Source organism: Taurulus bubalis, assembly GCF_910589615.1.
Source record: "Taurulus bubalis genome assembly, chromosome: 3".
NCBI classification, from domain to species: Eukaryota; Metazoa; Chordata; class Actinopteri; order Perciformes; family Cottidae; genus Taurulus; species Taurulus bubalis.
In genome coordinates this window covers 12,303,012-12,318,100 of record NC_136591.1, presented here as the reverse complement: position 1 = coordinate 12,318,100, position 15,089 = coordinate 12,303,012, and the positions used below count along the sequence as shown (strand labels likewise).

The 15,089-nt window shown below is 45.2% G+C and overlaps 1 protein-coding gene across 1 annotated transcript; it reads left to right on the top strand.

The window, feature by feature from the left end:
• Positions 1-206: 206 nt before the first annotated feature.
• gigyf1a (GRB10 interacting GYF protein 1a) lies at positions 207-14,835 on the top strand (the record flags this gene model as incomplete). Its single annotated transcript, XM_079215951.1, has 23 exons — positions 207-241; positions 1,936-2,065; positions 3,114-3,209; positions 3,409-3,526; positions 4,257-4,365; positions 4,742-4,950; positions 5,907-6,184; positions 6,354-6,477; positions 6,697-6,888; positions 7,665-7,819; positions 8,005-8,170; positions 8,343-8,632; positions 9,109-9,209; positions 9,335-9,435; positions 9,520-9,593; positions 9,692-9,829; positions 10,047-10,259; positions 10,363-10,583; positions 10,748-10,905; positions 11,031-11,194; positions 11,547-11,591; positions 13,882-14,026; positions 14,735-14,835. The coding sequence occupies 23 exons, from the start codon at positions 207-209 to the stop codon at positions 14,800-14,802; spliced, it is 3,330 nt and encodes a 1,109-aa protein (XP_079072077.1). The 3' UTR covers positions 14,803-14,835.
• Positions 14,836-15,089: the final 254 nt, after the last annotated feature.

The following is a 15,089-nucleotide window of genomic DNA, read 5'->3' as shown; positions in this document are numbered from 1 at the left end:
GCCTTCTAGTCACCTAAGCCTAACTAAAGCCAGCCAGCCCTAGCCTGGTCCAGCCCAGTCCAGCCTGCTCCGATCATCTGGACAGGGTAAGGCAAACGGGGGCACTCTTTTGTTTCAACATGTCCTCCAAGTTGCTGCATCTTCAGAAGTGAAAACTTAAATGTGTTTTTCTCTCAGATACTCAGTTCTGTGTGGACGTGAGGAATATGACTGCTGAGACTCTTAACTTCGGCCCAGAATGGTAACTGATCTGATTTATCTTATTATTTCTGCGAAAAAATGTTGACGTCACACTGAATATATAGAGAAGTATCTCCTGATTGTTTCTCCTCATGAATATATGTTTTTTTGGGCAGCACATTAAGCATTTTAAGTTGTAATCAAGTTTAATGTGTGCGTTATGGCTGACTCGGCTCAATATGTACTTAACTTGCTGGTTGTGGAGCTTTTGACCTTATCGCTTGGTCTTCATCAGCAGATATTTCTCCAAGTCATAGAACTGTAGGTGTTGTTATTGTGAGCTTTTTTCTGCTTTGAACTTTAAGTGAATCTTGACACATTCTGTTAAACTGTCCAGATGGTAAAAGGCCTTTTTGAATGTGTCCATTACATTTAATGGCAATTTGCCCATGTGATGAGGTCATTTTTTCTGCGTTTACAAAATCCTTTTGGCACTTTGTAAACACAATCCTTAACCAGAAAATAATGGTCAGACGAATTGATGATTTAAAATACTAATTCCAACCAACATCATGGTCCTTAGGGGTAAGAGATGTTTATTTGTACACAATGTGGATCTATCTATCCAGCAAATCACTCCAACTCTCCACATGGCAGCCTTACTTGTAGTCTAAAGTTGTTGTTTTTGGTGGTAGCTTTGAAAGATTGGTTTCTCTCGTTATCACTGACTGTGGGAAGGCGATGTTGGCCTGAGGTCAAAATGGAGGTATTGCTCAGCGGTCTCCTGTCCATCTCTCTGTCTGTCCCTCTGATGTTTCTCCTCCGCCTCTTCAAATGAATGCTTGCGTTAGGGTTATTGTGTGGGAGGGGGCGTAGCCTTCAGTTTGGTAGCGCTCAATCTCTTAACAGCCTGTGACTGCTGTGTGCATTCTTGGTGCAGTGCCAGCTTTTCACAATATTTCTCCCTTTTACACATCTGCAGCGGCTTTGCTCTCGGTGGTCCTTCCTCGCCCACTTTTATCCAGTGGCCAGTTCAAGTGCTCACCACATTCAGCATGTTTACAAGTCTTTTAATGCCTGTTGGTCGTTGCAAAATGATGTCGACCAGTTGAGGTTTTGTTGGCAGTAGAGTCGGCGAGGATGCTGGTCCTTGTGGTAGACTTCAAAGTGAAGGCATTCTGCCTCGCGTTTGGATTAATGCAACTGTTAGTGGAAGAGCACAAAGGATTGTGAATGTATAGATTTAAGTGTGGAAGAACCTGTTAGGATTCATGTTTGGTCCTGTTTGAGGGTAAGCAGAAAAAGGTAGAGGTGAATGCAAACATATTTCTTAGTATCTCACCCTCTGGCATGTTTCCTCAGCTCTCCTCTTATTCATATTCGTCGCTGCACCACTTATTTTTACCCTCTTTGATATGCCACCAACTGGTCTTTTATGATTCCTTCCTTTACCTCTTACACCACCCGCCACCCCTCCATACCTCTTGAGAGTTCCATGTGGTTTTGATGTGAGGCTGCGAGTCAATGACCTGTTTTGTCGAGGCACGTCAATGGAGCCATTGTTAAACAATAGGCCTTGGAATCTGGGCTGCTCGTAATAGCTTTAAAAAAAAAAGAAATCTTCAGATTGGAAAGTTAATATATCATCTGTGTTGAGCCAAGTATATTCAGGGGACCTGCATAGTATACCCGTTGCAGGAATTTACACCATGTTATTTCTAAGAGATTTCACTCTATTTTTCTTCCCTCTCGCAGGCTCCGTGCACTGTCCAGTGGGGGGAGTGTGACTTCCCCCCCTCCTTCCCCCGCCATGCCAAAGTACAAGCTGGCCGAGTACCGCTACGGCCGAGAGGAGATGTTAGCACTTTATATCAAAGACAACAAGGTTGGTGGCAAAGCTTTTGCAAAGTTTCTCTGTCGGGACTGTACGGATCCCAGAATACGAAGAACCGTCTTTAATGTTTTTGAACCACCGCTGCAAAATGAAGACCTGTCAGTTGGGGCTGGGCGGTATGGCCGACAATTTATATCACAGTATTTTGTAAGATTTTTGAGGCGGTTTCACGGGGGCGACTGTGGCTCAGGGTTGATGGTTCGAGCCCCGGCTCCTCTAGCCATGTCGATGTGTCCTTGAGCAAGACACTTAACCCCTAATTGCTCCCCGTTGCTGTGTCTACGGTGTGTAGATCAAAAATGTAAGTTGCTTTGGATAAAAGCGTCCGCTAAATGAAATGTAATGTAATCTATATCACGGTATTTACCGCTTGCTGGCCAACTCGCTTGCAACTGGCCAGCAAGCGGTGAACAGCTGTTTGTGTGGTGTGTTTTCCGGTCTGTCTCTTCCTGTTTTTTTTTCACCTACATTCCCCTGGGTCCTAAGTCCCTCCAAGTTTAGCTTCTCATCACTCTATATGTACCAATGTACATAACAAATACCACACAGTAATCAGCATTGCATATGTGTCTATTTGTATTGGTGCATCTCTGGTCTCTCTTTGTCCCTCCTGCATCGCTCTTTTCCATTTTTTTTATTGTAGCGGCGGAGTTTCTTCTTGTTGTGATCGTGGGCGAGCTGTACCCAGCATGCAGTTCGGCGGTGTAATTTTATAAATGTACAATTATTAGTGTTACAAATTGTTTGTCACAAACTGTTGTGTGGTGGGGTTTAACCCTGTTAAAGAGCGTTAGTTGTGGGTTATTAATTGTTGTTGTAAAGTTATAACCATGACGCTCAGCGTTGAGCTGTGAAAAATATATTTTGCTGCCTGCCGAAGAGCGACAACAGTTGTTACGGCATATGAAAAATTCATACCGTATGGAAATTTGAAACCGGTATACCGTCCAGCCCTACTGTCAGTTGCTTTTAGAATTCATGGGGGGAAAATGGTATTAAGATACTTTTTTCATCTAAGTGCCCATTGTTGTTGTTTTAGGTCCCAGAGGACATGCAGGATAAGGAGTTTGCTGCTATTCTGCAAGACGAGCCCATGCAGCCACTGGCACTGGTGCCACTCACCGAGGAGGAGCAGGTTTGTCAAAAACACGTCCACTAATACACCGGTACCTGCAGATGTCGAGCCGTTTGAGCTCGTCGTGTGATATCTCATAAGCAATATGACCTCCCTTTTGAATGCTGTTCTGTTAGTTAACAAATATGGCTGTGAGCTCACATTACTCACATTCCTCCCTTTTGCTCTTTCCATTCTCTCTCTCTCTCTCTCTCTGCAGAGGAACTTCTCCATGTCTGTGAACAGTGTGGCTGTGCTGAGGCTTATGGGAAAAGGGGTGGGCGGGGCCGCCCCAGCTGGAGTGGTCCGAGGACGAGGGGCCGCACGAGGCGGTCGAGGTAAAAACTAATGGCAACAACAACAACTCCCAGACACCCATTAGAAGAGAAATGGCACTACACATATAGAACGGCATTGATTCGGCCTAAATACACTTGTGATAAATCCACAACAACTTACGCTCAAACTAACACGAGTCCAACAGCAACAGAAACGCTGCCCAAAACCCTTGGCTGGAACTACAATGGCTGTTATCCAAGGAAAGTAACAGTTTATTCAAGCCGACGACTGAAGTCTTTATTTCCCCCTTTTCTTCCACCATCTTGCTGCAGCACACTTCCTCTTGGCCTGGCTGCATAGTCCTGCTTTTGTCCAGCCACACCTGTCTAAAACGGCCGGGCTTGTGAACTCACCTTGTGACTCACACAGCACGCCGCGCACTTGAGCGGCCAACGTAAACACTGGCCTTCCGGTTCAGGAAGAGCCAAGGAAACAGCTTGGAAGAACAGTGCCGTGTGGTTTTCATGAATTTGTGTGCACGTGCTGCTGTTTGTTTCCGTCTGCAGCTCGAAGACATTTTTTGTTGATTTTCTTAAAGTGTTTGTTATTTGAAAAAATATATAAAATGTTCGACTGATAGTGAACAGAAAATAAACGAGAGAAAGCACATTTGACTGCAGGGAGTGAGTGAAACAATCCCAACTGTCTCATCACATGTTCTCTCATTCAGCTGATGATGATGATGATGATATTAAATAAACACCTTCTTCTCCGTGTGTACATAACCAGGACGAGGTCGCGGTGAAGGTGGATTCTACCAAAGAAGTATTGAGGAACCTGAGGTGGGTTTCGGACGCGGCGTCCGAGAGATACACCGCAGCCAGAGCTGGGATGACCGGTAAGAAAGAACCGGCACACACCACTTCAAGGTTTAAATATGTCACAGCTCTAGTTCTCCTTGGCATAGCAGAGGCATCTATCCTAACTCTGGAGAGAAGCTGTCATCCAGTGTCATATGCTCAATAATCCTCTTTGGGATTTTTTGCTTTTGCGGGATGATTTCCCACTCTCGCAGACATCGTCTTTTATCTGCCGAGGCTGAACCGTATCTGCATGTCGTATAGCTTCACCAGTTGTCAGTGGTATCTGTAGTGATGAGATTTTTTTTGCCGGCCATATTTCTCTGAGATAAAGACGACTTCATGTTATGGGCTCGTTTTCTCTCTCTCTTTATCACTCAGCTGATTCCTCTCGATTTTCCCTCCTTTCCTCAGGGGTGAGCGCCGATTCGAGAAGCCGGTGCGGCGGGAGGTGGCCCGTCCCGGCTTTGAAGAGGCCGTAGCTCCCGTGGTTCCGGGGAGGAAGGAGTTCACAAGGGCTGACAGCGATAACTGGCGCATTCTCCGGGAGGAGCAGAAGGAGGAGGAGGAGGAGGGGGTGGAGCCGGGCACCAACTGGAGACTGACTGGACTCCGCAGGGATGGTACGAGAATTACAAGCATTTGTTTATTTATATTAGTGAATCACTGTATGGCTTACCGCAATTCTCAAACCGCAGAAGGCACAGTATTTGTTAAAGGCAAAGTGTGCGTCAAAATGTCATTTTTATGCTGCAGAGATGTCCTGGTTTACACATCATATTCTACAGACTACAGAAAAAAAACAGGTGTAACTAGTGGTGCAACGGATCATAAAACTCACAGTGCGGATCAGATCAGCACAAATACAAAAAGGGAGCAAATACAACTTTTAGAGGTCCCTGATCAAGAGTTTTTGTCGTGATACTAATTGCTAATCACTGATGGACCATATGGGCAGATACAGATCCCTTTTGTTGTTTTATTATAGTAACTGGTCTACGAGCTCCATTCAACCGCTCCGAAGTCAGTGTAAACCATAGCAAATTCTAAATGTTATCCTTTTAACTTTGTTATAGTCATCTATAGTGTTTTTTCTTCTTAAAGACACACAATTCAAATGATAAGTAACTAAGATTGTATTTGTATCACTTAAAACAAATCATTGACAACGGTCCGTTACACCACTAGCTGGGACCATTTAAATCTGTGTGAACAACATTTTGTATATATATATATATCAATATCCTGGGTAGAAGAAAATGATGTATGTTGTGACTGTGCAGCAGCTAAACAAAAGATATAGTGACACCTACTGGCAGTAAAGTGAATCCTAAATGACAGTCAGGTTTCAGCTGAAACAGAACTGGACTTTAAAGCCTCCACAGTTTCTGCGGGCAGTCAGGTTAAAAGACCACATGGCCCGTGTTATTTTTCTTAGACTCTAAACAGGAGGTGAGATATAACAGATCCCAAGACATAACCACATGATTGTCCAAGCAACTGCTGTAATTTGGAAATGTGTATCTCCTGAAACCTTGATGCTGTACCCTTGTTTAATACTTTATATTTGTGACTCCAGTCCAGTTTGACACTGATGGCAACCCATTTCTTTTGGGGTTGTCAGATGGTGGTCCTCGCTCAGCAGGCTGGCGGGAACATACCGGTCCAGAGAGTCGTCGTCGGAAGTTCGATTTCGATTTCCGGGACTCTGATGGTGTTCATGTTGGTGGGGGCCGCCGGCGAGCAGGCAGTGAGGGACCAGGGGATGACCGGGACGGCCTGCCGGAGTGGTGTACAGACGATGAGGACGGGGAGATGGGCACGTTTGACTCCTCTGGAGCTTTCATGACTATGAAGGTGGGTTCTTCATTTATCTTCCAGGCCCTGGTATTGTAAACATATTCTCAATATTTTTTATTTTATTTTACGAAAACAGTGTTGGAACAACAGGGACATCTTCTTGTATTTCGACCCTCATTACTATTTGTTACACTCTTTAATTTCAACTTTTTCTTTTGGTCAAAAGGGTGGGAAGGATATAATCCTGGAGGAGGAGTTTGAGTTTAAGGGCATAGATGAGGAGGAGGAAGAGGAGGAGGACCGCTTCGCTGACATTGAGAGGAACAATGCTGAAGGAGACAAAGACAAGGGTGAGGAAAGATGATTTTGTTTCTGTGTTGTTTCTGTGACCAAAGTGAGTTAAAATCCAAATTGTTAATAAAACAACTATGTATGAGCCTTCTGCATCCTAAATGTGCAAAACACCAAATGGTTGGCTCCAGTTTTCCCCAGTTGATCACAGGCCCAGGAGGAATGAATTATTCATGATTGTGGCATCTCACTTCCTTTCCTCCGCTCTTACCTCACAGAGAGTAAAGAAGCAGGCTCTGCTGGAGGGGATGGCGAGACAAAGCGAGCGTCTCCCTCCTCCTCTCCTCCCGCTCTCCGACACTGCTCCCCTCCATGCCTGGAGCCTCGGCCCAGCAAAGCCGGCCCAGTGGTGGACAACCTTCAGCTGAACAACAGCCACCTCGTCATGGCCAGCAGCACGCCCAGTGAAGGTACGTCTGACTGCAACAACATAAAGATATATTTAGTTAGCAGCGTTATTATCTATCTAATTCATATACTTATTTATATATATATATATATATATATATATATATATATATATATATATATATATATATATATATATATATATATATATATATATGAGGCGAATAGTACGTGTGAAAGGAGACTCCATGATGTGGAGAAAATACAAATCGTATAAGTTAATTTGTAAATATGTGATACAAATAAATACTGTGTCAAAGTACAGCAGGTTTACAAATTTTCTTCACTTTGTCAGTGGATCAGTTTGAGAAATTAAAAGGGACAAGTGAATGCCATCAAAACATTGACAGGATCTCATTCTTACATGAATCTCATATTGACTGATTCTCACCAATGAACTCAAGTTGGAAATGTTCTCTTAACCTCTAAGTCTTTTTGGAAGCCCCTGGAGCCACCAATACGATGCCAAAGAGTTGACTTCCAGACCCTCACTAGCCAAACATTTAGCGACTCGCACGTCCAGATTTGAAGGGCTGATAATCCTGGCTCTGTAACTTTAGAGCTTTTGGATTCTTGCATTGAGCCAAGCTCTTCAAGTCTCGGGAGTGCGTGTGTGGGAGGAATTTCAGCCATGTTGATATTTTGGTTTGATACACAATATGTTTAGCCCCAGTCACTTAATATCTTGTTTACTGAACCCGCTGTTCCAGCGCCCCCACACACACACACACACACACACACACACATCTCCTAAATCTTTTTTTTGTTTTTGTGTCAGACATGGTTACGGTCGGGGGCTTCAAGGTCCAGCTGAGCTCCGGCGCCCCCACCTCCTCTGGTCTGCCTCCCCCACCCCCTTGCTCTGCTGCTCCTCTTCTCCCTCCACCTGGAGGAGACGCAGAGGACGATGAGGGCATGAAGCACCTGCAGCAGGTAGGAACAACAGAAGGCCCATTTTAAGATGCCGTCTCAGAAATACGAAGCGCAGTCGACGCTAATCAACGAGGGATTATTTTGCTGCAGAATATTCAATTTAATCTATGAACTGTATCCATATTCATTATGTATATAAATGTATGTGGTGGTGTAATGACACGCCTGTCTGTGTGCACACATAGGAGGCAGAAAAGATGGTGGCATCACTGCAGGACACTTCTTTGGAGGAGGAGTGCTTCACCCAGGCTCTGCAGCAGCAGGATAGCAGGAACACGGCAGCCGCTCTGCCGCTGTCACACGAGGCCGCCATGAAGTGGTTCTACAAGGACCCACAGGGAGAGATCCAGGGTACATTCATAGATGCTTGTCCACTCATACAGCCAAGTGTAGCACATGGATTCATCAATATTGATATTGTCTGGACTAATAGAAAGGAGGTATGCAAGGGCAGTCACATGGCGACAGGTTTTGCTTTGTAAACTCATCTCTTCCTCTCTCTGTGTGTCCGGCCCACGACCAGGTCCGTTCACCACCGTGGAGATGTGCGAGTGGTTCCAGGCTGGCTACTTCACCATGACCCTGCTCGTGAAGCGGGGCTGCGACGAGGGCTTCCAGCCCCTGGGCGACGTCATTAAGATGTGGGGCCGCGTGCCCTTCGCCCCAGGGCCCTCCCCGCCGCCCCTGCTGGTGAGACAGCCACCACCAACGCAGCGCCCGCAGCCCACCCGGACTGTCAGTCAGAGCTCAGCCAATGTAGAGGACGCGGAGGGCAGGATGCAGAGGAGAGGGAAGATTGATAGACAGATTACGGTAAATCAATGATTCATTTTACATTTCGTTTTACTTGAGAGATTTGTGAAATTGCCCCCCACTTGTTATCAGACTTGTAATTGTACCTGTGTTACAGCCAGTATCTTAATTAAGTTATAAAACCATATTATGCAGTGGCTTGCAGTAACATCACTGCTTGCATGTAAGATTCAAATTAATGGAGCAGTAATATAGCATCTCAGATATTGTCACATGTTTTCTTGAGTACCTATGGACGTGGCACATTTTCAGATGTTTGTTTATGCATCTTTTTTTACACCATATTTAGGATATGCACAGTTCCTGTTTGGTCCATTTGTAACGTATCTGTACGTTACTCATTTGTAAAGCAGTCTGCGGTTGTAACTAATGGATATTCCATACAAGCAATTCTCTCTTAGCCATATCACACTCTATATGGATGTCTTTTGGTATCGTGGGTTTGAGTAATGACATGGTAATTGTCATTTTTTCAGGCAAACCTGGACCCGGATCGCCTGAAAAAGCAACAGGAGCTGGCAGCTGCAGCTCTTTATCAGCAGCTCCAACAGCAGCAGCTATTCCAGCTCATTAACAGGTAGAAATATAGGGGAGAGGGTGTACATGTCTGGACGAGTGTACATAAATTGATCGGGCTCCTAGTTTCTGTAACTTTACAAAGGCTTTTACTTTCAGTGTTTGACTTTGCTTTGTTGGTTCCAGGTGCAGTGAGCAGGGTATCATGCCTTCGATGAACAGGTCGATGTCAGTGCCAGATACAGGGTCCATGTGGGACATGCATACCTCAGCTTCACAGTCGTCAGGTACGTTCCAGACTGCGACCTGGTTGTGAGCCACAACACATGTACCTGATTGTGCTAAATTAATCCAATTTTGTTTCCATGTAGGCGGTGAAGCCGGTCTTTGGGACATAACAATGAATCCTTCTACTCAGGGTCCAACTCTCGAACAGCTTCAAAAGGTGGGTTCAGCTTGTGAGGCGTGTCGGATGCGAAACCAGATTGCAACTTTTTGTGGTGTATATTAATCTGTGCCTTTTACTCGATTTGACTCCTTCAGCTGCAGCAGGAGAGGCGAGACGCTGAACTCAGGGCGAAGCGTGAAGAGGAGGAGCAGCGTAAGAGGAGGGAGGAGAAGAGGAGGCTACAGGAGGAGCAGAAGAGGAGGGAGGAGGAGGAGCTCTTCAGGCGCAAGCAGGTGAGGAGTGAAGCATTTCCCTTATCACTGTCTGTTGCCTTAGGCTACACATATTTAGCCAGTTTTTTTTTTTTTTCGTGTTTTGTACAAGAAAGGTTTAACCTTTTACATGAAGATGAAACGCAATAAGAATTGCTGTTAAGAGGCTTTAAGTGCTGTTCATTGAGTTGTAAATGATCTCTTTTAAAGTGTTTCCCTTTGTCCTTTTTTCCGGTAGTGTCGTCAGCAGCAGGAACTGATCATGAAGTTGCTCCAGCAGACCCCCCAGCAGCAAGGTCCTGGGGCAAGTGGCTCAGGCTGGAGCGGGTCTCCCTCCTCTGGGCTATCCAAGTCCGGGAAGCCCCCGGCTCTGGCTCTGCTGGAAATGCAGCAGGAGGCGGAGAGGCTCCTGAAGCAGCAGCAGCAGCAGAGAGCGCAGCAGAGAGAGCGCGTGAGTAAATTAACCGTTTCTGGAGTTTCAAACAGAGAGCCTGTTGTCGGGAACGCAAATAGAAAAAGACCCTCGTCACAATTATTTCTCTATACTTTTGCAGCACTCCGCCCTTTCGATGGGCAGCTCCTCCATGGGAGGTCAGTGGGCGGATGGAGTTAGCATGTGGGGCGGGCCTGGCAGTATGGAGGGCAAGGGTGGCAGTGTGAGCTCTTCCGGCAGCATGGGCATGTGGGACGAGGCTGTGAAGAACCAGGCCGGCCTCCGCGGCAACAGCAACAACAACATGGGCTTGAAGAACAGCCGCAGCAGCCCCTCACTCAGGTACATGGACAGATTGGATGAACTCAAATGAATATTTATGCACACCAATGCAATTTTTGACGGCCTGCTAGAAATACTGCGCACCTCTTCCACACTCACCGCAGCAGACATTGTTTTTCATGGTGAACATATTTAAGATGCACTGAACCGCATGTTTTCTGCAGTGAGCAGTACATGATGCGTCGCAAGAGGACTGAGGAGGAGGAGAAGCTGCTGAAGCTGCTGCAGGGCATGAAGCCTCAGGATGGCTTCACGACCTGGTGTGAACAGATGCTGCACGCTCTCAACACCTCTGCCAACAACTCTTCCTCCTCTCTGGATGGTAGGCTTTTTCACCCTAAACCTAGATAATTTGTGTGTTTCAAGTACTTTTAAGTAAACAGATTTCAACACATTTTCCCAAGTTTTTAGCATCGCTAATCATTTCAACCGCATGTCTTTATTTAGTTGCCACAATTGTGGCCTACCTGAAGGAGGTGGAGTCTCCCTATGCAGTACTGGACTTCATCCGGTCCTACCTAGGGGACACAGTGGAAGCCAAAGAGTTCGCCAAACAGTTTCTGGAGCGACGTGCCAAACAGAAAGCCAACCAACAGAGACAGCAGCAGCAGGTAGGCTTGAGCTCGAACTGTCTTTAAAAAAATATGTATAAATAATGAACCGTGTATGTCTAAAACATAACCTGCCAGCCTGGACATACAATACATCAATACAACATGTTTTGAACCATGGCGAGGATGTGCTGAATACCAGGTACATTTTGAGGGACAAATCTGGGAAATGGTTTCTGTTAAGATGACTATCAAGAAGAGGGAAGAAAAGAGCATAATTGTGATTGTTTTTATATGAAGGTCAGATTTTAAACTACAAATAACGGGCTACGTGAAATAAAATGGAGGAACCTTTTGAAGTGTGCTATTTAAATTTATAAATCCCTCCTCTTCCCCTCTTTATGTATCCCAGTTATCAAAGGAAGTGGCTGGATTGAACATGAACTTCCCTCTGCAGGTAAATGCAGATGTGCTTTTGTACTGTACATGCAGACACTGATGGAGCTGAGTTGTTGCGATTGTGTCTTTTTATGTCTCCCGCTTCTATTTGTACAATTGCAAACTTGTTGCTGAATATCACACCTGGTCCGGCAACTTCAAATGTCTAAACACAAATCCACATATTGGACATCCTTCAGGGGGAAACATGGTCCCTCAGAGAAAACCGGGAGAAATCCCAATATGCACACATGACAACATCACTGTCTAAGTGCAAGACTGACATTTAAGTCAGTAGTCAAGTCTTTTGTGAAGACATAAAGCATGAGCAGTTACTGAACGCTACGACATTAGAAGGTCATTCATTTCTTCACGGAGGGATGGATTCGTGGATTGAAAATATGGTACAAATGGATTCTCATAGCAAAAAACACTTGACTATAGGGCTGTGGGAAAAAAATCGATACAGCATAGTAGGGCTGCAACTAACAATTATTTTAATAGTCGATTAATCGGTTGATTATTTTTTCGATTAATCGATGAATCGGATAAAAAAAGCAAAACATTAATTTCCAACCCTTTTGTTCAAAAACAGAAGTGACAGTGCAAAACATGTTCAGAAAGCACAAACAGGTTGCTCCTTGAACATCCCCGAGCTGTTAATTAAACAAATTAGATTAAAATGGACTAACACTAAAAACATACACATGTATGCTTTACATCTGCCTTTTTACTGTAATTGATCTCCTTGGAGTAGAGGCTGCTTGAGCCCTGCTTTATCAATATGTATGAAACACTGGACAGTGGGAAGCTGTACTGCTCCTCTCACGTCTGTTTGGACCGAAACCTCCAGGCTCAGCTCCACCTCATCTCAGCTCTGCATCAAGCTGCGCTGCATATAGAGTCCTCTTCCTTAAACTATTTCATTCTGGGCCTCTTACGACCATGACATCATGTTGTTGGCTAAGCCCAACTACGTGATTTGATTCAGTCTACTTTGAGTAAAAAAACAACCTGCTGCCAGATCCGCCAGTGAGCCGATTAAACGTTAACGAGTGACAGCGTGAACTGAACCAGACCGGGGGGTTACGGCATGTTTCACCACGTTACGGTTTTCTACAAGCAAGACTGAACTGTAACGGAACATACCGTAGCTTTAACGACAATACACAACCCAAACACGTTAGCTAACGTGATAGCAAGCTGACTAGCTTCCATTAACAACAAGTTTGAGGGAAATAAAGCCGCTGTAGACGCTTAACGCTGGTTGGCCAAGACTCGACACGTCACATCCAAGATGTTCTATTTTTGCTAAGATCACGACTTCAGCGTTTCTCAGTCTCTCACTCCAATCTCAGACACGCTGGCGGCTCTGCGCCGCTCTTTTTTTTCTCCGCGACTTTATGACTGCCGTAATAATCGCGCGACACAACGAATCGATAATGAAATTCGTTGCCAACACTTTTGCTAATCGATTTTTATCGATTCGTTGTTGCAGCCCTACAGCATAGTATCGTGATAGTTTGCGTGGCGATATTGTATCGATACACGGAAGCCAAGTATCGATATTTTATGTAATCAATTATGGAAGGCATCGGAGAAAGAAATGAGAAATGCGCCGTCCGCGTGTAAATCAAACGTCTGGACTTCCTGTCACTCGTAGCGCCGCTGCTCGCACAGCTGTTGCACGGCGAACAGGACAAAGTCTGCGACAAGGCGCTGGTCAATGACGTAAAAAAAAAACATAAATGAAACTGCTGACAGATTTTCCTGAAATTCCTACGGATAATAGTATGAACCCAGACACGACAGCGTTTGATGCTCCGACGTCTTTGGGATTTCCACATCAAGTATATAGCAGAAATAGTAGTTATTTTCATGGTGGATGGCAGAAATGAAAACTCTTTGCACGGAGATAAACCACAGAGATAAGCCCCGCCCCCTCTCCGGCACGTCCAGCTCGAATGACGCGACTATGCAGACTGTAACACAAGCAGTTCAGTTTGTCAGGTGCAACATTTATGAAAGTGTTGGTCAATTTGTTCCATTTTCTGCAATAAAAAGTGAGATGAACAGACTGAAAACGTTATCTTATTGGAGGAAATATGTTGACAGTTTTCCTTTGGGGACAATTTGCGGATGAAAAAAGGTAATAAATCGCAATATATATATATATCACAATGCTCAATATATCGCAATACTCAATGTATCGTGATAATATTGTATCGTGGGACCTCTGGTGAGTCCCACCTCTACTTGACTATCATTTGTACGATTGTCTTTATTTTTCTTCTCTTTTTCCTTTTTAGGACTCAATGCGAGGCATGAACCCGAGCACCCTGCAGTCCATGTTTCAAGCCAACCACATGAGCAAGGCTGGTCTCTATGACAACCAGGGGGGAAAGATGAAGAAGAAACAGCCCATGATGCTGCACTCTGACCCCAGCATCTTAGGTACGTGACCTCACCAGCATTTAATATTCCTTCCTTTTGACGTCGTTCATCTGTAAATAGTCCAAATCTATAAATAGCTAGCTTTGAGTCTCTGACCACAACACAACCTGTGCACACACGCACAGCAGCGACACACTTGCACATCAAAGTTAGATGTGCAAGTGTAAAAACAAGCCAAAGTGGAAATCAATTTGGTCTTAACAAAAGTGACCAAGGAAGATTCAGCTTTCTGGAGCACCAGCCGGAAAGTATTGCATCTTCCCGATGACTTGTTTGCACCCACTCAGGTGGTGAGTAGGACGTGCTCGTAGGGTAGGCTTATGTCTGAGGTTTATTTATGTCCCCATGAGCTGTCGGGAGTGTAAACCTGGGGACGGGATATTGCTCGCTGTAAATCGATGCAAACAGGTGACCGAACAACAATCCATATCGTTTCAATATCGTTGTCTTCTGTAGAGAAAAGAGATTTGTGCTGATTTTTAAAACATTTAAATCATTTTGACCTGTGCATGTTTCCTCCTTGGCTCGGATGTGACCCATATCTACGTTTGATTGTTAATCAACAGTACGTAAATGTAATTTGTATGCTTTGTTTTGTCTTTTTTTTTTTTACATCCCCTGCCATCCCTTCTAACTCCCCCATGTCTGACGATCCTTCTCTGATCTTACTTTGCTCTCCCTGTCTCTTCTCTCTCACCCTCCCTGCAGGGTACTCATTCCACAACACGGGCGAGTGTCTGAGCCTGAATGAGATGGAGATGGTGGAGGATTACTGATGTGACGCAGCGCAGCAGCAATAGCTACCTGAGGCCTTCTGTCTTTTAATCAGACAAACCTGATGACGAATGTGCACTGCTGGGGGAACTGGGGGTGAGGGTGGGGTGGGATGTGGGGATAGGAAGGGAGCTTGAGGGGAGGTGCAGGGTGGAGGCGCCTGGATCTGCGCCTTCCACTCTTTCCTTCTCTCTAGCAAGACGAATAAAAGAGCTCCCTGCTGCACCAGTTGATCACTTGAGCAGAGGAGAGGGGGGGGGACCGGGGAGGGGGGGGGATGTTAAAAAGG